Here is a 26328-nt window from a genome sequence, read left to right as displayed (position 1 = left end):
GGTCATTTTTCTCTTTATTTTCACACTTCTTTCAATATTTTTTCTTCTTTATCTTTTTTTTGCTGTATTCCTTCCCATTTTTCTTTTGTCTCACACATTTGCTGTATTTCTTCTCTTAGTTGTCTTTTCATTTTCTCGTTCCTTCTTTGCCTTCTTTTATTTCCTTGTGACCCATTCTCTTTCTTCCTTTTGTCTGTTGTATTCCTTTTGCTTCTCTTTTTCTGCCCCATCCACTTTCTCTGCTGAGGCCTAGTATCAGTGGAGCAACTGGTGCAGTGGCATGCATCCTTTCACTTTTTTTTTAACATCTTTCTTCTTTCCTTTCTCTAGTGTTTTTCTTATCTTTATCTGTCAATTCACATTTTACTATAAATCCCTCTTTTTCCCGTCTGTATGTGGAAGCCACCAGTTACTTATCGGGACCCGAAGTGCCAGTGGTTTTCCCATTCTTTGTCTGTAGGAAATGTGTCAGTACATACATGCCCTGGTTCTTTCACTGTTTCGCTGCTTTTATCTCTGCTGTTTCTTTCTCTCTTTTGTTCTCTAATGGTAATTTTTCTCTTTATTTTCACACTTCTTTCAATATTTTTTCTTCTTTATCTTTTGTTCGCTATATTCCTTCCCATTTTTCTTTTGTCTCACACATTTGCTGTATTTCTTCTCTTAGTTGTGTTTTCATTTTCTTGTTCCTTCTTTCCCTTCTTTTATTTCCTTGTGACCCATTCTCTTTCTTCCTTTTGTCTGTTGTATTCCTTTTGCTTCTCTTTTTCTGCCCCATCCACTTTCTCTGCTGAGGCCTAGTATCAATGGAGCAACAGGTGCAGTGGCACCGGGGCCCAGATAGCAATGGACCTCACTCAACTCTAATTAATGCTGTATTTTCCTACCGAAATTGCAGTCAACTGTTTTCCTTTCTTACTCTAGGGCCCATGACACCGTTAATATGCCACTTTTCCTCTCCATCTTTACTGTCGACTCCCTCTTTCCTTTCACCCTCCAATCTGCTCCAATTATATTTTTGTTATGAAGTTTTTAGCATTACACTCTAATGCCAAAAGTTTATTTCTGATAAAGGTTTATATGGAAAATGTGTATATTTTAAGATTAAGAAAAAAAGTAAATGGACGTGCTTTACTTAAATGCTTGGCCACTGGAATTATATGGCAGGAAAAGACGAAATTATGAGATAGGGTTGACCGATTTATGTGGCAAGAAAAGTCCAGTTATGAATTTACAATGCCAATAGCTCTAACTCAAGAAAATGCGTGACCAATTGTACTGCAAATGCTTGTTAATTTTTTGGACTGTTCTGTGTTTTGTTTCTCTTTCCCATCACCTTTTGCAGTAGTTTTCCTTTCTTCCTAATTGGGACTGTACTTTTTGGCCCAGAATAATGTCTTCTGTACTGACACATTTGTTGAAGTGTTTACTGCTTTTTTCCTAGCAAACTACGATGTCTCTTTTCTTTTTTCTGTTTCGCTAAAACCCCTTTTACCTATTTTTCTCGATACTTTTTTAACCTCCCTTTCTGTCCCATTTAACTTTGTTTTAAGACCTCTATTTTTTACATCACATGAAATATTTTTCTACACAGTGTTACTTGCACATAGATGCTGTTAGCAGTAACAGGTTGTGAAATAAAGAGGTAATAGTGAAATTAATCTCATCTTTAATACAAATAAACCTCTGCACAATTCCTAATTATAAACATTAGAAACCTATAAAAGTGTTTAAGTGACAATGTTCTATGATTTGTGTGTCCCAAGATTCTTTACGGTAGACTCTCACGCAAGTCCGGCTTTCAAAAACTACTACGTATGTTACGTTTTCTGCGTAGTGTATTGGCAAATGTGGAATTCTACATAGTAAATAAACATCGCTCTTGACTTATGCAGTGTATCATAGGATCTTTTTGTTTATTCAGCTGAATTTTTATTTTTGATCTCCAGGGTACTGACATTTTAGTAGTGGATCTCACCTGAGACATAACACTAGCTGACATCCAAGCATCTGCTACCTCTGGATTTCTTACATGCAACTTCAACATTGATGGATAGCATAGTACATAGCCCTATCCATAGAATGTAGGCTGACAAATAAATTCCTCACACTTATCTATTTCATCCAACACATTGAAAGCTCAGGGTTCCTGATTCTCAGAACAATTAAAAGGAAGGTAGATAGAAAAGTGTATTGCATGATTGGAAGTTCTTTGAAAACAGGTGGCCTTTCCAGTTTTAGATCAAATATGAACGTTCATAGACGCTTAAACATTTGACTGTGCAGTAGAGTTTGTAGGTAGGTGAACAAGAGGTCCCAAATACTGGCCTTCTTGGGGCTACTGGACCAATAAAGATGAGGTAGGATGTTGTAGAGTTAAAAGCACAAACCACCAGAGGACGTGGTGCTGGGTTCCCCTTCCTGTTGTTGAGTGAGTGTGTTGTGTGCTACACTCCTCCAAGCTTAGACTCTCTGAGGCCATACATAGTATGGAATATGAACTGGGTTGACACTTGCAGAAGAATGCTGAAAACAATTCTGGCAAGGCCCTATGCCACAAACAATACATACCACACAATACACTTTTCATTCTGAAAGCACTTCAAAGCAAGGGTTACAAACAAACACTTCTTTAATCAAAGTATAGAAGGTTAGAGTAAGTAGCCAGATATGAGTTATGTGGACTATTATAGTAAAGCCGAATGAGCTGAAGCCTACCTTGGCATGTACTTCTCTGGAATATCTAGGATGGCTGCTGTGCATTGTTTGATGCCACTGGTGGAGATGTTGGACTCCTGGCAGTTGGAGTGATAATTGAACTGAAGCTCCTTCCATGAAGGAATCAGAAAGGTGAAGGCTTCATAGTGTTTGCCAATGATGGAAAATCAGCCTTGCATCATCCTAGTGGTAGAGAGATGATAGTTGGGGTCTTGGGTGCCATACATGAATGATTGGGAGGGCTGGCAACCACACACCAGATAAGGGTAGGTGTGACTCGTTAGGAAACAGGATCAAACCTCCAAAAACACTTATGGTGAACTCAACAGTTTTCTCTGGGGAAACAAAAGAACACTGAAAACCTGTTACTGTCTCTGATGTTCTTGATCACTAGCAGGGCATCATACACAGTATCACACGTTGGGTAAAGGAAAGTGATGCACTCTGGGTTTCCCAGTTATACAGGATGCATTGTCAGTCATCCAACTCCACTCCAGGAATGATCGGGGTGCCATTTAGACCTCAACATCAGCATCACAATGTATGCTTTCTGTCATACATGGATGCATCTCAGCAGTTCACTTTTCTTTCTCCATTGATGCAGAGGAAGAGAGAGAGCCCATTGCTGCAGGTGCTATATACCTTTCTGTCATCAGGATGACTGCTGGTCGTGAGAGACAGTCTCAGGAAAGGTACATTCCCTTCTCCAGTAGCATCAGTAGTCACCTCACCATCCCCTCCTCTCCCGGGCAGAGGACAGTGAGCTTAAATGTAAACTATCTGAGCCATGTTAGCTGTGTATGGAGCTGCTTTGAGATTTGAGGTTCCCTTCTCTGAAGCTAAGCACCGCCATAGCAATGGTAGCATTGATATGTGCAGTTACCATCCCAATTTTCATTACAAGGTGTGTATAACAGCAATCGAAACATCAGTTTTCAAGTGTTGTCTATAATTATAGACATAGTAGATGAGAAAAAATATTGGGGAAATACTTCCATAGCAGCCAAAAGTTTATGTAAATGATTTCAGTACTTCAACAAGTAGTAGTAGTTAAAATTTTACTTCTTCGAATTAGGCTTTCAGCAATTAACATGAATTATGTGTACTACAAGTAAGAATTATCCTTTTTTTTACTCTACAGCAAGCCTGAGTAACAGGAAACAACTATAGGAAAGAAGCATTTGCAATGCAATAGGTCTCGCATATTCCGAACAAGTTAACTGTCATCTTTTGACAACAGCACCCATAAGCAAAAAAAAATAATAGAAATCATGAGAAAAAACACGACTTGGCAAAATAACAGAAGGTTAGCTTTAAAAAATAAAACCTTGCAATTTTGTGCCTCCTGGGCACATTTTTGCCAGTCCAAAGCCTTCTGTTTGCAGGGCACTAGAAGCTAAAAAGAACAAATAGTACCTAAATCACGTCGGGATCAGCGGACAGCACTAATTAAGTTGCATCAATTAGTGCTTGGTGCCGGCTCCCCACAGAGAAATGGAAATGATGGCAGGCGTGCATTGACTAATTACAGGGCTGTAAAGAAGAGTGCCACACAAACCATCATGTGGTGAGCAACAGGTGGGCTCCAAGACCTTTGCAGAACACAACAGTCTCACAAGTGAGATGCACGCGCTGGCTCTCACAGGCTCGACCCTAAAAAGAGTTGTTCAACATATGCACCAGGCACAAGCGCAAGAAATGATCTGTGGTGAAATAGCTGGAGCTGTTTTTGCCACAGTTAAAATCAAGACTACAGGTGTGAAAAGTTTTTAAGCACAAGTGTAACTTAACAGATTTAACAATTTGTTCTAAAATATAAATTATTATTAACATCAGGTAAAAAAACTAACAAGTTCTGAGTATTCGACAATTGTTACATGAAAAATAAATCATTATAAAAACAAGCACATCATTCCAACTGTGCTCCTATTATTCCAGCATAGCATGTGAGCTTCATAATTATTGCACGGTGTTTCACTGAAGAACATTTCACACAGAATAAGATGACAGCATTTAATAAAGGGATGTTGTGTTTTTTAATACTTCCCTCTGCTATCGCTGTCACAAGCCTAAAAACGCTGGACATCTGCAAAGAATGTGAGGACTTGATCTTCATAAAGCCCACAGAGATTGGAGAAATGTAAGATATGGCTACTGTTTGTGCTGCTTACGTAAACTGAGGTTTACTACATTGGATTATTTGATAAATAAATAGGATTTGTTATGTTTTCTATTCTTCTGTGCGAGTATTGGTTGAAGAGGGCGGGCAAGCTAAGTGATATCCTATAGTCTAAATGTTATTTCCCTACTGACTCTTTATTTGATTATAGAAATTGGCACTTTGTGTAAGTCTACATTTTTTATGTAGAGAAATATGTGACCAAGTGCCAAGTACTGATTTTTGTGCACATTGAACTCTAAAGTACATATATTTTATCCTCAGGTAGGCTTTTACAGTTTCACTAATATACCACTGGTTTGGAAGGGATTCATACTTAGGATTTAATAAAGACACTTTTGATAGACTTTATTATGGTGAAGTCTGAGTATATTGCATAAATAGGAAGGAAGGGTCTTTCAATAGCTTTTTGAAGGACTACTGTATTGGCTTTTGGAAAAATTTAAAATCTACTTCTTGTAGGTGTTAATGTCCTCCTGCAGGAGAGATGTGACGTTTTTGCTACCTATAATATTTGCTTGGTATAATTTAAAGAAGTACAGCAAAATACATTCGTCACAATGGGTGGATTCACAAGCTGCATTTTGTAAAGTAGTACTTCAGTAGTACTACTTACTTGCTACAAAATGCAATTCACAAACCTATGGTTGAAGATCTCCACCTACACCTTTCCTATCTTTTCTATGATGAGATCTCCAAACATGTAAGATTGCTAATATGTAGCAAGTATGTTAGGAACCCGTGGGGTTATTGGGACAAAAGGGGCTATCTACTACACAAGGGTAGGGACTTAGGCAAAGGTCAAGGGACACCTGGGGAGAGACTTGCTACTACAAACATCCACCCACGAAACAGTAAGCCCATTGCTATTCACAAAGTTATTTTTAAGCTATTCTAAAGTTAGTGAAGGCCGAAAGGTGACAAAACAATTCCAAATGTACTCCAGCTCAGTCTTGCAGTAAAACAGAAACCTTTTCTGGCTTCTCACAGATTATGGAATACACTGTTAGAAAATAACCGACAGGCAGACTTACACCCCATAGGAAAAAAATATATATATATTACCTTTACTTTTTTGAATAAAATATATAAGAAGTGTATTTAACAGTAAAAGTTAGACTAGATTAACAATTACACATTTTAGAATTTTAAAAACAAATAACTAAGATATTTTTAAAAATAATTCAACCAAACCTTTAAACATTCGAAATGGTATTTAAATTAATACTAACCACATGATTAGTTGTTAAGTGTAATAAATAATAAGTAAATATTAGGAGGCCAGTGAGCGTAGCTTTTTTAAAAAGTTGATTACAAATGAAATCAATTCAATTAACATACTACCTGAATTAAATAAACATTTATTATACATTTCATTTTTTGTGTTAATGTGCTGTAACATTTTATTGTTCTAGGTTAATAAATATATATTCTTAAATTAAACCGTGTTTTTATGTTACATTAAAATATTTTAATTTCTTTTTAGGAACAAATACATTTTTTTTTTCCCCTCTATTAGAGGGAGATCACCTATGTGTGAAAAGTTACTAGTAGCAGGTGGAAACTCATAAATTTAGTCTTAATTCATGCTAGTGGTTGCAGGTGCTCGGCACCACTGCTCATATTTTTTTGGAGACCGAGCCTTGTTTTTCATTATCAGACTTTGATGGAAATGGATGAATTTGTATTCCTTCACCTCAGAGCGAAACTGGGTCCTGATAGCTGCTAGAACAATTTAACAAGGGCATTAATTAGTTTTAATTACTTGCCCTGTTATATAAAGGCTGTCAATAACTTATTTCATAGTTGATAGCCACTTGCGGAGAATGTCAATGTGCCATCTTCAAAAAGTGTAGCTATATTTTCAAGTTTATTTTAATCCATTGCATATGTAACTTGTGAAAATTCCCAAAGTCATTGTTGTTCAAAAATTAGCGCAGGTATTGCAGCTTTGAATGCTGCCTTGAAAATGGCCAATTCAAGCGCGTAACAGCTTTTGCTGACATAAATGTGAAATGTACTTAAAATTTCACAAGTGTTCTTTTCTATTAGTTTATTTGGATGTTTTAAAAAATATATATAACTACCGTTGCAGGTAGTGTAAATTAGTCAGTAGAGTGCGCACATTGACTTACCACATCCTTCTGCATGTAGACTAATTCCAACCACACCACAGCTGCCCCACTGCTTTCTATAACATTTATTTATTTTATATTTTGAGTTTCTCTAAGCTTTTAGTGAAAATAAAAGAGGTGTTTATGTAGCTGTGGAGATTTGGGGCATTGTTATAAAGTAATTTATTGCCCTGGATAAGAGCCAAAGCACGTTTGTGGACAAGGAGCACATTGCAGTCAGAAACTAAGAGGGCGGGTGTTTCTTGTTGCATAGGCAGGAAGTGCTTCAGTGTGGTGTGTGTTAAGTTGTGCTCCAATTGTGTTTTTTCTATTAGGTTTGGTGTGTATTGAAGAAAACGCTTAGCTTTCAAGTGGTGCTTGCTTCAGTTTGATAGTAAAAGTAGTGTTCTGATGAACATTTGATATTAAAGATGTACTTACGTGTTTTTGTTGTTCCTTCTTGCAGGCCGCATTGGTTCATGGAACACTGGGAATGATGACTCCCCCAATGCTACAGATGATGCAGCGGATGAGATCATGGATCGCATTGTGAAATCTGCCACCCAAGTGCCTAGTCAGCGAGCTGTGCCTAGAGAGAGGAAACGCTCACGAGCAAATAGAAAGTCATGTGAGTATAATAAAAACGAACATCACTGGAATACCAAGCTGGCGCTCCCATGTGTGGGTGTTGGAGAGAATTGCAAACAGCCTTTTATCTAAAATCCCTTGGTATCATCAAGTGTTGTCCAATGTTGCTATATTGCTTTATTGTATAACGACACCATGCTTACAGTCCCGAGCTTTCCTTTTACCCATTGCTCCATTCTGCGACCAGTATTTGTTATTTGCTAGAGTCCAGCTCCAATCAGGCAAATTGGATTGATACATCTGATAATTATTTATTAATGGAAATTCCCCAGCTGAATACATATAACCTAATTTGAAGCAATAACTCCACCCTATCATGTAGAATTTCAATGATTGCTAAAAGTTTTCTACGAGTTTACCTCACCTTTGTCGTCTCTTCGTTACCACCATTTTTATGCTTTGAAGGGACATGCAACTGCTTGACCCCAACAATGGCATATTCCATGCATTATCGTCCACGTTTTCGCACATAATGTAATTCCAGCTGCTTACATGTTTGCTGGTCAAAAAAATAATTATTTATTGTTTTGCTGATTTTCTTCTGTTCTGTTCTCATGAGATAAAGTACCTTAAAATATGACAGCAAAACTGAATGCCATAGGGCACAAAATACATAAGTCTCTCAGGTTCAAGGTAAGTGGAATTATGGGCCTAGTTACAAGTCCGAAGTTAATCCTGATGGGGCCACAAACAGCAGTTACCAGCCCTATAGGCACTGCAAGGTTTCTGATAATTCTATGCATACATTGGTTTCACGCTGAAAACACCCAAATATCCAGGTAAAACTCAAGGAAAAAGGGTGTTTAGTTTGGAATTGGTGTAATATTCATTATTCCCATGGCACTACCCTATTTTTAGATGACTCTCCTGATTCAGCATGTAATAGGGGTTTTCCCCCCATGGAGTTACCTATATTTGTGCTATCAGTAACTCTGGAGGGCGGGAGAGGTGGTAAGCGGTGACATAGGATTCATGACTCTCAGTGCAGCATTTTCATTCTGGTACCTTTGTAAATGTATTGCCAAGTACATAGGAGTGTATTCGCAACAGGAACTATCATGTCTTATTCTATCAGCATCTAACAGAAACTGTCAATTAACCTCTCTTTTACTGACGCTTACCAGAGACTCGCCTCTTCTGCTCTGCACCTCAGGTAACTCCTCTTTTATTATAATGAACATCAACCACCATACCCTGCAGTCCATTCTACAGCCCTTTTCACATGCTTTCAAACGCAGTTAAAATATAAAAATAACCGCCTTTCAAGAAAATTCTACACTTAGTATGACAAGCATGTTTCCTAAGTCCCAGTGGAATGCCCAGACTGGTCTTCACGGTTAAAATGCCTCTCCCTGCTGATTTTCTTCATTCTAAGTTCAGTGAATGTTTGAACCATGGGATGAATCTGACAGTGGCAGCTATGTACCTCTAGTGGCTGTGCGTTTGGTGGAATGGCCTTACTGGCCTTATTTTACACTGCAGTAACACTTATTACTTACCCTTTCCCCTCGTTATGAGCTCCTACCTCATGCCCTGCCTGTAAATGCAGGCAGGCACTTAATGTGCACAGAGAGCACCTCTATTTCAAGACAAAAAATAAGCATGTGAAGCAGTCTCGTGAGTAAATCGGGCCTGCTGGTGGGAATAGTTGGCTTGACATAATCGGTCAAGGCAAATAGTAGACACACGCGTTGCAGGTAGTGAACTGTCAGGTAATCCTAGTAATACTTCTGCCCATTAGTCGCCCACACTGAGCAGAAACATTTTTGAGCTGCCACATTAGTAGGATAACCCCATATGCAGTCCTTTTGGATTGGAAATCAATGCTTGCCCCCATTGTATCAGTGATTCCTAACAGCATTTCTTAACATCAAGTGCATATTTTATATTTGTGTTAGCTGTTTAAAAGTAAAATGACACAGGGGTCGACACTGCATTTTGGGATTATTAAAAGCATTTTTGGCCAGTGAGAAGTGCACACAGCAAACATTTCCCTCGTAGGAACCTTTTCCATGAAGAGCTTTACAGAAACCTCTCTGGTGGCCACTTCCCTCCAAGTCATTATGAACACGTCCTAAACCTTTCAGCTGCAAATCATTGATTTGAGGTCTGGTATTCTAATTCGATCAAAACAATCAAAATAAAATTACAACAACCAGAATGTATTAGGCTCTCACACAAAAATATTGGTCTGGAAACAGTGTTCTTAATGACCTCAATGGAGTTGGTTACATTAATCCGCTTGTAAGCTTTTGCCGTACTGCTGAGGGGTAGGGAGCTTAGTGCATGTGCATAGGATGCAATGGCATGCATGCACTTTTATGTTGACGCAGCAAGGGTGGAAAATTCCTGCAACAGCTACATAAGCCTCTCCAGTAAGACCGGTAAAGAAGCTCAGGCACTTTCATCCAGTATACACAGACACAAGCTTGCATTGATCATTTTGTTTTAGTTTCCTTTTGGGTTCAAAAAGAACAGTTTACTTAGGAAGGTCCATGGAAGGACATGGACCAGGCCATAATGTAGTTCCCAGCAGCCACGTGGTGCACTACAACCTAAAGACGGGCAAGACAGGCAATTCAGAGGGAGAGCTAAGCCAGGGGAATTAGAGCCTAACTGTGAGCTGAGCCATCAAAGGACTTGGGACCAGATTTACTAACATTTTGCAGTATATTTGCACTGTTTTTGTGACTCATACATGACGCAAAATGCTAGTAGATATTTACAAACCCATGTAAGGGCCGATTTGTGCTACCTTGCGTGTCTTTGTAAAAATAAATGTAATGCAGAGCCCTGTGCTGCTTTCAGTTACATTTCATTCTGAGAGGTGTTCCATGGGTGGCAAATGGGTGTTCCCATGCATCCACCCATAGATTTCACGCAATCCCAGATTTACAAAGGTTTGTAAACCTGGGATTGCGTGAAATTGCTACGCCTCCCAGAGGATGACATAATGAGGAGAAAAATCACTTTTTTTCTCCTCATTATTTCCACTTTCTATGTGTGCTGCAATTTGCAACACACATAGAAAGAGGAAAATGCCTTGTGATATTATTTTTTGTGCTGGAACATATCCCTTCCTGCACAAAAACAATTCTTCTTGTAATGCAAACACCCTTGCACCATGGTGCAGGGGAGCCTGCATTGGCGCTAGGCTGCCTGAAGTGCGCCAGCACTGTGATAGAGCAGAAGTCATATCTTAGTATATATAGTGCATTTCTTCTCTCTCTCTTTCACCCAACGTAACGCAACGAACTGCTTTGCGTGAAAAGTTGGTAAATCTGGCCCTTGATATGTAGTTGGAAGAAGTTTATTTCGATGTCTAGCCCCTTAAAACTTATTAAAAACACATTACGGTCAGAATCAACAGATACATGTAAAACAGCAACAATAAAGAAAGGAAAAAATAATAGAATACATACTTTCAATAAGAATGGTCCATGGTATTACATTTATGATACTTTGACTTATAAATTTCAATAGAGTTCTGTCTAAACATATGACAGACGTCAAATATTCCAACCAAAGGGGCTAACAGTTTGATATGTAAATAATACAGCAAGCTTCTTGTTATAACATGATAAATACTCTTTCAGATTAAAAGTATCTATTTTTCTTGTACACCTGGGTTTCAATGAAGTACATTAGATTTTCTCACTCTAATAACGTCTGTTAAATATAAGTTTATAAACCTGAATCACCGCCTCCAGTGCCCTGACAACTGTGCCGCGAGTGAACCTAGAGATCTCAGTTTGTCATGTGTCCCTTGTACACGGTAATTTTTGTTGTATGTGGAGCAACAATAAAGTCTAATAGACCATGCCTGCATGAGAACTTTATATATCACACATACTGAACTGAATTTCTTCAATGTAGCCTCAAATGTGATGATCCATTTAAGTGAGGCACTGTGAAATAAAGAGATTTATGTAGGATCACACCTTTTGGTAATGCAGCAAAGATAGGATTTGGACGGGGTTTTGCTGGTTACACGTGAAAGAATGTACCCTTCTCTCTCACTTATCAGTGCTTCGTATTCAATTATTTATTGATCTAAATGAGAACTTCTTCAATAAATACAAGTTTTACAAGTTAATTTAATCTCATTCGATACCTGTATTAGATGTCAAAATAGCCTTCTTGAACAACTTAGCATGATGGAAGTCTGGAGACTCGTATTACGTTAAAACCAATTCGTTCCCCCAACTCAACAAACAGTAATGAGGGAGCAGATCAGAACCTTAATGACAGAAAATATTTTGATTAGCAGACAAAGAGGGCTCTGACTTCCTGCAGTTCGCTCTAAATACAGTTAATCAGAAAGACACGTATGACTTGTAGCTCAGCTCAGCCCCAGACACACACACCAAAACGCATCTTTTTAGATTTTTCTGCGCCCATTTGTCGGGCTTCTGTAGGTATTAGTCTTTTGAAACTTCAATAAGGATGGAAAAAAGGTAGCTCTATTCAGTGCTTTAAATGGGCCGGTACTGTCCGGTACTGAGTACCGGCACTCTTTTATTTTGCGAGGGAGAGTACCTGCACTTCTCAAGAAAAACGGTATGCTTATAATTGGAGAGAACCGGCACTTCTCAGAAACAAGCAGGTACTCTGATACAGAGTACCTGCACTTCTATTTTTCCATTTCAAGCACTGGTTCTATTAATACATGGCTTAGGTTTTTGTGGCCTGAGCTTGCATTCAACCCGAGCCAGGACCGAGCCTCGCTTAGCTTGCCGACCTCCAGGAGAACCCCTCTTTCTCTTCCAAGGGAAGCCCAATCAGGACAAGGTCTTTGCACATCTCTGAGATGGCCAGCATGCATGGAAACTTAAGGGCTTTCATCAGATTTTGCATGGCCAGGGCAACATTTCTCTTGACGCCAGTGGTTCTTGGCGCTCCCTGCTTTTATAGAAAAGAGAACTGAGACTTCACCCCCCTGAAGGAAGGGACCAACCGAGAGGGACCAGGCACTAAAAATCGGACAACATTCATTGCGACCCACTGCCCCACCACCTACCAATATGCCTGTTGGGTTAGCGCTCTGTAGAGATTGCAAGGTAACATTAGCATGCTACAAAATACGTAAGTAAATAATATGCTTCAGAAAAGCTGCAAACGTCAGCTGAGAGCAGAGTTGTATATTTATGGAAACTCTCACATGAAAATGTAATTAATTTTTTGACTTTCACTTTCTCTGAGCTGAGTTATGCACTGCCAGATCCTGGCTCTGTTTTTTCACTGAGGGTAGTTTGCCAAGAAAGTATATTGAAAAAACTCACGAAAATTCTCAGGGAGAGATTCTTGCATGTGGCAACCGTCAGAAACGGTGAGAACAAAAGGCTTTGTTTTGCATCCAACTAACTGTCTATACATAAAAAAAAGACGGCTACTGTCTCTTGTAGTTCGCATCCTAGGCCATTCCACAGTCTGTGGCATGTCAGTCTTAATGCCTCCGCTGCCCTTCCTCCGCCTGTCCAGCAGGTCTGACTGTACTTGTGCCACCATATGTGCCACATGTTACTGGCGGGTGGTACATATCAAAAGCCTTAGGGTTTGTGCACATGTTTTTGGTTTTGACTGGTCGTCGATGTATTGCACGCAGCCTGTATTGCCTGATGTTTTTTTTTTCTCTTTAGTGCCCCTGCCCATAAAGAAATGTTTTGATTAAACCATATCATACCACCCTTGCTTGCGAAGTGCTTTCATAAAATGTCAATGTGCGCAGATTCTACGGGGGGCTTTTCGTTGCCATTTAATGATAAGACACCCACGATTTCAAGAGTTCAGTAAATATTTAGTCTGCAACATTTTCCCATCAGCATTTATGATGGTGCATTCCAGTTCTCTGACATGAATTATTTGTTTTTCGCTGACTCATGTCCACATGACTGTAGCAGAGATCAAAGACATTATTTCTGTAGAAATAATACAATAATAAATTATAATGACAAATGGCTGATTCTGCATGTTACCAGCATCTTCAGAGAAAATGCAAAAAGCTTTTTGGCTTCAGTAAATGATCCTATTCTTTGTGAATTGGAAGCAAAGTTTCTAGCAATATTGCTCTTCCCTTCTGCACGTTTTCCTTAATTATGGAAGTAGAAAGCAAGTGCAGTTTTGTTAATTGTTTACATACGCCCTTGTTGAAACTGATGCGGTCAAAAAAAAAAATAAGGCAGAGTCTTTCAGGTGCAAAGGCCCAAGTTGTCTGTTTTCAGTGGATGGCCATGCTGTAGTCCACACAAGTCTACTTTGGCTGGAAAGCTGAAAATCTTCTCAACATTCATGACCTTTCCATTGATTCTGTGTTAACATTTCCTACTCTCTTTCCAATTTACTCAAACTGGTATGAAGGAGTCTTTATTTTAGCTGCCAAATTCATCCATCTCTTGTATTTTTATCTGTGGTCCTCATGACATGCATAATTTCCGTGAAGGGTATTCAGGATGGCATGTTCCTTACAATTTCACCTTTGAGACTTCAAGAATTTGTGGCTATCATATGTGAAAATGCAGACTCTACCAATCTTCTACACTATACTCATAACTTCTTGAAGACTCCACCTGTGTCAAACAAGATATGCACACATCGTCTCCTGAGAATTAGTCCATCATTTCCCAACTCTAGCAAGACATTTTCTAACCTCAACCCATGATCCTCTAAAGTTGGTCACAATACCCTCAATATCACTCATGTTATTAAATCATCCATAATTCGACAGTTGATCTCTCATTGTCATCCACCCTCCTCCAATGTGATAACTAATCCCTTGAAGAATCCCATAATCCTTCAAGATGGCTAGTTGATATCTTTGACCCCCAAAATCCTTAATGATCTCAGATATCCTTTACAATCTAATAATGCTGTTATCCAGCCTCACACATGATGCTGCAGTGAGATAATACATTCCAGGACTGCTAGGGCTGGACTGCTAGTGTCATTCACAGTTTCCCAGTGACCTGTATAACCACCAGTTCCACTGATGAGCACAAAACGTCCTCCAGAATCCCCCCAACTCTTCTAAGGATTCCCCATTGTTAACTCTTTGTTCTCCATAAAATGAAAGCATTTTTAAAATAATATATTCCTCTACACCCTGTGTAGTCAATGTCAATATATTTGACACGTTTCGTAAGTACTTTATTTGGTATTTATTTGAAGCAAAAATAAAGAAGCAGCTGTAGAGCATTATCTTTTCAAGTCACTTTTGTAACACCCATACACATCATGTCAACATTGCTAGAGATGAGTGGGGTTCTGAGTTTACAAGTAGTTTTCATTGCATCAACTTTAGCAACATTTTGCTTTGCATGTCTTTTTAATATAAACCATGTCTAGACATACGTACGATTTTTCTGTTGCTTTTCTAATTGACCATGTCCAGTGGGCTTTGTTACTACAACCGGTAATTGGGAAAAACTTTCTTTTCTGATTGTCTTTCATCTTAATATACAGCTCGGAAGTACTCTCTGAGGAGATTATTGTTTTCTAAATATAGATAAAAAGTATTGACCCATTGGAGTTTATAATAGAAATTCTACACCCAGTAAAGTGATATTTTTATAAACGATATTTAGGCCAACATATTTATGCCAGACAATATTTTGGTTATCAACATTCTGACATACAACCTTAATGTGCATACACACATACAAACACAAACATACACTAACACACACACTCACATGCAGTCCTCCACCCCTTGCCTAATATTACAAAACACTCAGAACTCTTTAACAGTTCAAAAAAGGCTCTTTTTATAGACGTTAACACTCCCTCTTTTTCTGCATATTTCCCCTGTTCACACGTGCCTTTAGGTAGCCCTGTAAAACATGCACCAGTGTTTATGCTTGTTGTTTTAACTGTCCAAATTATTAGTAGCATGCCTCTTGCGCGAAGGAGACGCAAATATTCAATTCTTGTAATGCAATTTTATTCTCATTCTATTCCACAAATGATTAAAGGAATGTGTATCGTTTCACCTGCACACACTGGTATTCTTTTTTTTACCAATTTTTCTCTTTTTTGACTTCTTTGTTGCTTCTTACATTTTTCTGACATAACTTGTTAAAATGAACACCTAAGCATGTATTTTGTGTGTCCGCTGTTATTGTCATACAGCTATTAGGATTTGCTCACTCATTAACCAGTGGTGTATTATTGTCTCTTTACCCAACTCCCAGTGAGAAGAACACTAAAGACTGGACTGACTCCAGAAGAAGCCAAAGCACTAGGTCTGGTGACCACGTCCGAGATGCAGGTGTGACACGTCAAAGAGGCTGCAAGAATCATCATCCTCCATAACGTGTGGACAGACAACTGTCTGCAGTGTGCTGCCAGCTCCGTCTGCTGCTCCTGACATCGTGTCCACTGTTAGTTTCATTTTTTAATGTGTGCAACATGTAGAGCAAATGTAAGAGCCACAGAAGGGGCAACTGCCCACCAACCCCCTCCGACGGTTACAAAAAGCAGGGGTGTTTGTGAGTACATACAGATGAGAGCCCAACGCTGCACCTCTCAAGCTACAACGATGTGGGTATTAGTAGACTCTGTTGAGTTGTCATTCATTGTCTGAGCTGTGTTTACGTTGGCTTGTCTTGTGGCCTATTTTTGTAGCTGTTATGAAAAGGGATTTGTAAATGCAGCAATAACCCTTTGCAAAGAGGACTCGAAAGTTTGTGCAGGTTGTTTTTTTGTTACCTTACATAGAGTTTTCTCGGATAAAGGAAGTGACACCATACTGCCCGGATGTCTATCATAGTGGACAAGATATGAAGTCACAGCAGTGCACTTTGCCACATGCAACAGCAAACTCATACCCAGCATTGTGAAATAACTGTGACCAGCCGCAGGGAAAAGGCCACTGTGGTTCGGTATTGACCATGTCAATCTGTACATAAAATGGAAGAGAAATTTTGAAAAGTGTTTATTAACAATGGCTACGGAATTGTCTGTCTAATGTTATTTTGTTTACTAAGTATGTTTTGTGTATATATGTACAGTATTGTTTGTACCTGGTAGCAGTTCTATTTGTTTCCTACTATGTTAGGAGAAAAAGAAGGATTAATTTCCCCTCTTGCACAATCCGTGTTAGTTCACTCCTAAGAGTTGTATGCTCTTGCCCAAACATGTGTGCTGAAGGACACTTAACCAACCACCTTGGCATTTGGCCACACATTTAGCAGCTTGTGAGCCGATACCTCTGCAGCCATCAACTCTTTTTAATATACATATGTGTGTTGTTGAAGAACAAAGGAGAAAGAGGTCTTGTAGGTCACACCATGACCTGCTGTTTAGCCAGATTCTCTAACTGCTGTCAATCACGTGGCAGCCACACATCTCTTTCACACATGGCTGAGTATTGCTTGCATGTGGACCAGTGGTCACCTGAGAGGAAGCCAAGACATTGCTGTCGGCCGAGTAAATTGGTGTAATATTAGTCAATGCTCCCAAGTCTAGCGTTTGTTACTGACCTGAAAGAACACCACATACGAACACCATCATAGCGGAGCATATCTTAGAAGAATCCGGGATAAAAAAATCATACTTAAACCCTAAGTCTTTACCTTTTTGCTGTGAACCATAAATAAATGTAAGTTAATGGAGAATACGAAAGAAATGCATATTTGAGTATGCTTACTCGGTTGGCGCTGCAGGATGGAGTATTACTCGAGGGGAAAATACAGGGCTATTTGGTGCTTTTGAGAAAGCTTTGTTGTACAGAAAGGTTTGAGTATAGTATCTGGACCCTTCCAATTTCTCCCAAAAAACAAATATGGTTTCATTTGCACAGTATCGTTAGTGGCAAGTTGAAATATTTGTAAGAGGAATTAAGGTTTGCGTAATACTTAAGACATGCATGTGTCCTTTGTGACAATTGTGTAAGAGAAAATAATACTTTAATGAATTAAGGGAGCCATTAAGCTAGCTAATTAACCCTTATATTAAAAAGGCGTAGAGTTTGTTGCAACCCCGTTTTCAATGCAATGCCCCACCTTACTCAAATTGAAGACAAAAGAATTAGAAAGTAATTATTGAATGGTTTGACTTATGCTACTGAGAATCAAAGAGAGAGGTGAACAAAATGAGAGTTCTATCACTGGATGTGTGCAGCATGTTTGTATTTCACAACGATGGAAGAGCGGCAGTACATACCTCTCCAGGGAAATTTTATAAGACCAGCAGTCACTGCTGCTTTTGTTATTGGAAGCCGATATTGCAGCACTGCTGCAAAACGGGCCCCTAGTAACAAAACCAGCCCCCACCGTTCCATCCTCCCAGGGAAACGCCTGATGCCCGGTACTGCCAGTCCGGCCCAGTGCCTCTCAATTCATTGACTCTCAAATCAGCATTAATTAAGGCGTTTGGAAGGACATTCCTCTTAAAGTCAATGGAAATAAGCTGTTGTGCTGCAGTTTTCCCACGAGAATGAGTTAAGGAAAAAGGGGCAAAGGTATTCTCTCATCCCCCAGCAAAACACAATGAGATATTTTCTTTTTAACTTCTAGAAGCTCCCTAAATTTCATCTGGGTGGCCACACAGAGACAGGAAAGGAATACTACCTGAGTGATAGTCTGCAGATGCCTTGTGCAGTGTGGTCATATATATATATATATATATATATATATATATATATATATATATATATATATATATATATATATATTTAAATAAGGTCTGCTGGTATTCAGCTTATCACTTTATGTCTTAAACTATACGTTCAGCGGTGTCAACCAAAGTATATGCACTGTTGAAGTGCCCTGCTCTAGGGAGTGTCCTTTTAAAAGAAACTGGGATGTGGATGGAGATCGCAGACTGTTAGACAGAAAATAAATAGAAGATGTTATTGAGAGTTCATGTGCGCACAACCAAGGTACTAAAGAGCAAGTGGCTAGACAGGAAGAGCATCATGAAAATATAAAGAGGGTTTCTTAAAGATAAACTCCATGATACAGTTTATTCAAGGATACATTTGTTTATTGATACGTGCTGTGCTATTTTTGGACAAGTGAAGAGTGATTAATCAGTTCGGAAGAAGCCTGTGATCAATGAATGAACAGGGAGCAACCTTAGGCCAAGAACTAGTATGGATCTGAATCTGCACCAGTCGTGGCTCATGGTGGGGGTGGGGCAGCGTGGGGGAGAGAATAAAATACAAAATAATGAAATTTTAAAAAACACTTACCTGCACTCCCGCGCCGTGCCGCTTGTCTGCCTCCTTCGTCTTCTGCTGCAGGCACAGGCTCCCAGCCTGCCCTGCGCCAATCCTGACGTTGCTCATAGCAGTGTCAGGATTGGCTGGCAGCGCCCAGCCAGGCACTCCCAGGCAGACTGGGATCCTGTGCAGGCTCTCTCCAGCCCAGAAACTATGTTGCTGGGCTGGAGAGAGCCCTGTGCGCCTGTGTGTATGGCCCCACCCTTATTCCCCAAAAACGATCATAAACTATGTTTATGATCGTTTTTTGGGAAAAGGTTTGCCGCTGCTAGCGGGGGGAGGGGGAAGTGATGCTCCTCCGCCCCTATGGAGGCGCAACCCCTGGTCTGCACACAAATGAATCAAGTGTGTTGTTTATCTCGAATACGCATCGATACATCCAGTTGACATGGAATATTTCTTCCTATTGTCAAAATAGACTTTCTTTACTGCTCTTGCCTGCCCTAGCTCCGACTCGGTTGATCTCAGGAGCCTTTGCCTATGATGTTATGTCATTTACCATTAGTTGAGAATAAAGTGGCTGCTCAGGTATAAATAAAGGATAATGTGGAAAACGTTTTCGTACGTATGTTTTACAGTACAGAAGTGGTAGATTTATTTGGATTTGGGGTGTGGTAGAAGTTTGAAGTAGTGTGGGGGGTCAAAGATGAAACACTTGGAAGTTGCTATTATGATGACCATTGCTCCAGCCGTGGGAATCATGACATTTCAATGAAGATTCAGATGTTGGAAGATAAGAAAATCGTGCATGTGTTTCCCATTAAGGTGACATTTTTTAGAGGACAAGGTTTTTTGTGATTCAGGGGCAAGGAAGGTGAAGCTTTCCATATAAAGCTATTTCACGGTTGAGGGCCCAACACGTTCCACTGAGCATACTATGGGCCTGATTCTAACTTTGGAGGACGGTGTTAAACCGTCCCAAAAGTGGCGGATATACCACCTACTGTATTACGAGTCCATTATATCCTATGGAACTCGTAATACGGTAGGTGGTATATCCGCCACTTTTGGGACGGTTTAACACCGTCCTCCAAAGTTAGAATCAGGCCCTATGTCTTTATGTACAGGATATTTTGTCTTGCACAGCATGCCACGAAGGGTACTGCCGAAGGGTACTGCTGTGTACTGTACTGTGCTGTTCATCTAGTCATTCAGCTATCAACATACGCAATTTGGGGGCATATCCATTCTAAACTATGGTCAGTAATACAACAAATATAGGGCCTCATTATGACCCTGGCGGGCGGCGGAGGCCGCCCGCCAGGATCCCGCCCTCCAAATTACCGCGCCGCGGTCAAAAGACCGCGGCGGGTATTACGAGTTTTCCCCTGGGCTGGCGGGCGGTTCCAGTAAAACCGCCCGCCAGCCCAGGGGAAAACGACCTTCCCACGAGGATGCCGGCTCGTAATCGAGCCGGCGGAGTGGGAAGGTGCGACGGGTGCAGTGGCACCCGTCGCGTATTTCAGTGTCTGCAAGGCAGACACTGAAATACTTTTCGGGGCCCTCTTACGGGGGCCCCTGCCGTGCCCATGCCATTGGCATGGGCACGGCAGGGGCCCCCAGGGGCCCCGCGACCCCCCCTACCGCCATCCTGTTCATGGCGGCTTTCCCGCCATGAACTGGATGGCGGTAGGGGGGGTCAGAATCCTCATGGCTGCGGAGCGCGCTCCGCAGCCATGGAGGATTCCAATGAGCAGCGGAAAGTCAGCGGGAGACCGCTGACTTTCCGCTTCTGACCGCGGCTGAACCGCCGCGGTCAGAATGCTCATTGGAGCACCGCCAGCCTGTTGGCGGTGCTCCCGTGGTCGGTGGCCCTGGCGGCCACCGGCCGCCAGGGTCAGAATGACCCTCATAGTGTATGATAATGAGGCAAGCATATTGGTCTCAACGGATGACCTCACCCAGAACAATTTAAGTTTTAAATTGAAAACAAATTGTCTTTTTTATTTCATGATTCCATTTAATTGTTTCTCCTATGCTCCTATATAATTTGTTATAAATGAAGTCTGCTTTGTGGAAACCAGATAAGAAGTGCAGCATACCCATGTAATATAGGCCCTCATTCTGACCTTGGCGGGCGGCGGAGGCCGCCCGCCAAAGTCCCGCCGTCAGGTTACCGTTCCGCGGTCGAAAGACCGCGGCGGTAATTCTGACTTTCCCGCTGGGCTGGCGGGCGGTCGCCTTCAGACCGCCAGCCAGCCCAGCGGGAAAGAGGCTTCCACGATGAAGCCGGCTCGGAATCGAGCCGGCGGAGTGGAAGCTGTGCGACGGGTGCAGTTGCACCCGTCGCGTATTTCACTGTCTGCGCAGCAGACAGTGAAATACATGTAGGGGCCCTCTTACGGGGGCCCCTGCAATGCCCATGCCAGTGGCATGGGCACTGCAGGGGCCCCCAGGGGCCCCGCGACCCCCCCTACCGCCATCCGGATCTCGGCGGTCCGACCGCCGGGATCTGGATGGCGGTAGGGGGGGTCGGAATCCCCGCGGCGGTGCAGCAAGCTGCGCCGCCGCGGAGGATTCAATGGGGCCGCGGTACACTGGCGGGACCCCGCCAGTGGTGCCGGTCCGACCGCGGCTTTACCGCCGCGGTCGGAATCTCCATTGGAGCACCGCCGGCCTGTCGGCGGTGCTCCCGCGGTCCTCCGCCCTGGCGGTCAAAGACCGCCAGGGTCAGAATGACCACCATAGTGTCCTAATATTGTTCACATCAATGAGAAAAATGTTCCAACAAGCTTAAAATGAAGGGAAAGACACTCTAGTGTTTCTGTGTCCTTCTAAGAAGGGAAGGTGCTGCCTTAGCAGATGTATTTTAGCCAGAAACCGACATGCAGCTCTCTAAAGATCTTTTTGGAGAAAACTGTAGAGGCAAAACCTTAGGACTATTAAAGGTCACAGATGTGTGAGGCATGTAAGTTACAAGGCCATAGAATTTAAAGTGGGCATGTGTGAGGAGTGTTCCTTTAGTGATGCAGCTATGAAATTGACAGGGGTCAGGGGAGTGTGGAGTATGTGTTATGAGAACATTTCTGTTTGTGACTTCCTTCAAAGTAAGTCTAATTCAAATCATGTTCCATTTTTAATATTAGATCCATCAAAACAGTTAATGATGCATCTGCCTTCACTGCATTGGAGCAGAAAACAATGAAATGTTCTGCAGTGACAAAATGATAATTTATAGGGCAACTTGAGCTTTTGGCAATATATGGAACTGAGTGCAAAATGGAGTTTGCTTTATAATTATATATCAGCAGCAGTGTTATAGCACAACTTAAATAAAAAACAACACAACCCTATTGTAGTTGCACGGCCTCTTTCACTGACTGGGATACAAGAAAGAAGCCCACCCCTCACCTTCAAAGCAGTCAGGGCCATAACATGTCAACAAACTGCTTTCTAAGTTCAGCTCACATTTGTATCCTACAATAGTAAATTGACTCATTTGTTTTCCAAAAACTCTGCACTTTTTGTGAGATGGTGTTTCTGGCAAGGTATTCGAGGATGTTAACTATACAGTATGAAACCTTTCGAAGTCACATGGCTTAGCCATTTTGAAAATCATAAAAATCAGTGGTAAACAGGGGTACATTTTCTACGTGACACCAACTGAGCATTTGACCGCACACAATACCCTTTTCAGTTGCTGACTGAGGTCAAATTACCTCTTTGCAAATGGTGCTGAAAATCTATCCCTAGAAATTGTGAACTGTGTTCAGAAAGTGTTAAAGGAGGAATGTAACAAATGCTACTAGTGTGATAGGTAACAAGCATATGAACAAAGGACTGCTACAACAAGTGACCTCTGACAGGGGAACTCAAAGTGGCCCATAGAACACTGTGGATTTTCTCTGGTGGAGTTTTTCAGGTGCACCGCAGAAACACATCATACTGGTTATTCAAGTATTCATTCATATTAACACAGTTTTCTTTGGTAAGGTGACTCATTTTACATGTTCTTAACTATCTCCATTGTTGAGGTTAATTATTGGATTCTAGATGATAATTTGCTCATTCATCCCATTAAGGAAAATTTATTACAGCCCCCTAACACTAATTGAGGTGGGATTCTTATCACTGGCTTTTTGAAACACTGGGTATATGCATCAAATTTTTTGAAGTCAAGGCATCTACAAATATATTGTGTGAAAATCTCTGGTCACCAAGTACATCCAAAGGGATGTATTATTTTTTCTGATGCACAGTGGTTGACTTAGGCTGGGTAGAGTGTATGGTCTCTTAGGCTTCCACACTGAAACTTTAAAAAAATATGTTCTAATTTTTCATTAGGAGAAGTTGTTCATTCAAGTCTTGTATCATAGCTGTTGTACTGGAACAAGTACAGGCGGCATTACCAAATAGCAATTTCTTGGCATTAAAATGTCTCGTTCCCTTTTGAGACACAGGTGATAAAATAATGGCAGATCAGAGCCCCTCAGAACTTAGCAAACATTTTGAAACCCGTACCTGTATTTCTTTGCATCCAAAGATTATGATAATACACCCTCTCCTCAACTTTACTTGCATGTGACATAGTATGGTCTTTGTGTCTTCCCATTCAGGGCTTCCATATATTTCTGGACTGTTTTAGTTACATGCACTTTGAAAGAACTAAAATATAAGACAGGAAGGCTTTAAATGCATTGCAATAACTATAAAAAAAATAATGTTAATACCTGAATTATTGGTATAGTGTTCTAAAGCATAATCCCTCTTCTTAATGTTTTAATATACATCTAAACTAAGGACACTGTCCTTGGAATTTTTTATTAAAACAGTTCTTTGCAGGACAGTTCATTGGTCAACAATATCCATGCATAAATTCAAATCTGCTTACAAATCCATACCCAGACAGTACACACAACTTACAGTGAGATGGTATGATATCTAAGTTTGTTTTGAAATTGGCTATCGGAGGTCAAGGAACTCCAAATGTGTTGTATGTCAGGGATGGCGCAATTAAAAGAGCACTATGTATTAGCTCCGTCAGCCATAATAATAAGCCAAATTTGGCAATTCAAGTTAGGGTTTCATTTTATGATAAAGGCATTTGCGCTGTAGAATGGAAACTAATCTGTATTTGTGATATTCAGACTATGTATAGGATTGGGAGTGCTGGTTGTCATATATGGAGAGTTACTGAATTAAATGGGCATCACAGCCTCACTTCTATCTTTATGAGATCTAAATGCTGTTGTAACTTAACTACATACTGTAGAAGTCTTCCCTGCCATATTTTTGTATATTTCTCAGTTTTCAAGTACAGAGATAAATTAAGCAATATGGCTGGGCAATCAATGTTTTGCCACAAATACCATTATATCCGAGAATTTTTAAAATTCATTAATGTTTCCCTAAAGTCCTTTTTCTGCTTTAATAAAAAAAGATGCTCTAAAAATATACGAAAAATGCATGTAAATTAATTGGCTACTCCTTTCCCCCAGTTTGAATGAGGGTCTGCTATTTGTTTTGAATTATGAACATGGCAGGGCTATTTTTCATTGAACAGTTCATCAAATACAAAATTCCGACAAATATAAATGAAAAAAGGTTCACAGATATCATTAATTTAATATTTGTAAATTGCTAGCATGGTGACATGGAAAATCATACCGCAGCACACACTATCAACATGTACTGTCCCTTGATCTCTCCGCAACAGCACATAACAAATTTTAGTAGTCCAATTATTTTTTCATTATTTGAAAGCGTATATTATCAACGATGGCTGTCCTCTCTTAGTCCTGTATGCATTTACTTATATCATAAAACCCACACGTAAGTAGCACTTGTGTCATTCCTCCTATTTAAAGACCTTTGTTAGGCGAATGCCTTTTGTATTGTGAACTGGGAACTTGTACAAAAAATAGATGTAAAGTAGAAAATGATGCATTTCGTAGACGAAGGGCAAAAGCTGTAAAAATGTGTAAATGTCACTATTCTTATTGTGTGTAGCATAGTGTAAAATAGGCTTATTGACAGTGTTATTATGTGAATTGTAATTTAAAAACAAGCCATGCATGGTCAAAGATGTTATCTGCAGATAATTTCTTTTCTCCATATGTGTGATTTTATTTCCCTCATTTTAGTGAAGTGAGGTTTTTGTTACATGTGAAAGGTATGTTCTTGATATTTTTTTCATATTTTCCTCCATTAAGAACTTGAATGGCTATTTTTAACTCATTTACTACACACAAACACACCTACAATTTGTATCCAGTGTATGGATGCTTTTTCACAATGTTTAGAATTGCACAGGGATCTCCCATATGTTCCCTTTACCCGGACCCCATTCCTGCTTCTAGTCTTTACCTATTGTCTTTTGTTTCTGTGCCATGCAGATCAATGTGGAAAGCTGACTGCAAATCTATGTCCAAAGTCTTTTGATATCCACAGTTACAGAGCTCTCCGCAGCATTATGTAAGCACATCTTGCAATAAAGCTTTGTAAAGCACTGCCTGAACTAATCTCTCTTTGTTTTATTTTCTCTGCCACTAGACCGTCATTTAAAATTGTATGAATGTCTTTTTTTGTATAACTAGATTGCCATTTAAAAATCGTTTGAAATCTGCCAATACACAGCATTGTATTTTTGATGCTTCAGTTTGTGGAAATACATCTCAACAGACTCATAAAATCTAGGGTTCTAACGCCAAGGATTGAATGAAAGTACCCTCCCTACTTCAGAGGATACCCTACTGCCTGGTGCAGTGGTCTTCAAACTTTTTAATGCTGCGCCCCCCCCCCCCCAGTTGAAAAATAAAAATCTTTGGGCACCCCTCAGAATTTTTCACAATTATTTTAGGAAGATGGCAATGTTTAAATATGTCTAAACCTATTTAAACATTGCAGTTAAGTACTGTTACCTTTTTAAAACTGCAATAACATGATTCTGCTTAAAACAAAGGGCTGTTATCTGTATAATATTTCTTTTGGCCAGAGTTTGGCGTGCCCCCTGGGATCACTTGAGGCCCCCCTAGGGGGGCCCACCCCCCAGTTTGAAGACCTCTGAACTGGTGGTAACAATGGCAAGAAAAAGGGCTGATTCACAAAGTAATGGCAATCCTCTGATGAAAAAAGTAAGCAGATAGATGCAGCATGGAGAAGGACTGCTACAGGTCATGTTAACCATTTGAGGATCATTAACTCTGTAGGCCTCCTCTCACTCTAGAACAGGGTGACATAGGATGAGATCGAAGATCTACAGCATCTCCCAGAACCATACAATAAGAGAAGGGAAGCTCTAGTGACTGAGTGAAAGCAGATCTTCAATTCAACCATCCACTGTGCACTTAACAGTGCAGACACAGCTGCGAGGGTGATCAATTCATCTGTCATGCTTCATAGACATGCCTGGTTTCGCATCTTGAAGATTCCATTTGATGGAGAGCACCTCTTCGGTTCAGAAGTTGATACACAACTGGAGAAAATTAAGAAGAGACCGAGACCCCAAATTC

General features: G+C 40.4%; 1 protein-coding gene and 1 long non-coding RNA gene across 9 annotated transcripts in view; both read left to right on the top strand.

The window, feature by feature from the left end:
- Positions 1–19837, top strand: part of FHOD3 (formin homology 2 domain containing 3) — a 1176281-nt gene extending 1156444 nt beyond the window's left edge. For all 8 annotated transcript variants that reach the window (XM_069219602.1, XM_069219604.1, XM_069219603.1 and 5 more), the window contains 2 exons: positions 7478–7639; positions 15846–19837. In XM_069219602.1, the coding sequence (XP_069075703.1) occupies positions 7478–7639; positions 15846–15928 (245 nt within the window). In that variant the 3' untranslated portion in view covers positions 15929–19837. The remainder of the gene's footprint in view (positions 1–7477; positions 7640–15845) is intronic.
- A 704-nt stretch (positions 19838–20541) lies between these two features.
- On the top strand, positions 20542–25334 carry LOC138281382 (uncharacterized). The gene is made up of 2 exons (XR_011200903.1): positions 20542–20932; positions 21566–25334. It is a non-coding gene; the product is annotated as an uncharacterized lncRNA (long non-coding RNA).
- The last annotated feature ends 994 nt before the right edge of the window (positions 25335–26328 follow it).

Source organism: Pleurodeles waltl, chromosome 2_2 (assembly GCF_031143425.1).
Source record: "Pleurodeles waltl isolate 20211129_DDA chromosome 2_2, aPleWal1.hap1.20221129, whole genome shotgun sequence".
In the NCBI taxonomy this organism is placed as follows: Eukaryota; Metazoa; Chordata; class Amphibia; order Caudata; family Salamandridae; genus Pleurodeles; species Pleurodeles waltl.
This window is presented reverse-complemented; position numbering and strand designations above follow the sequence as displayed.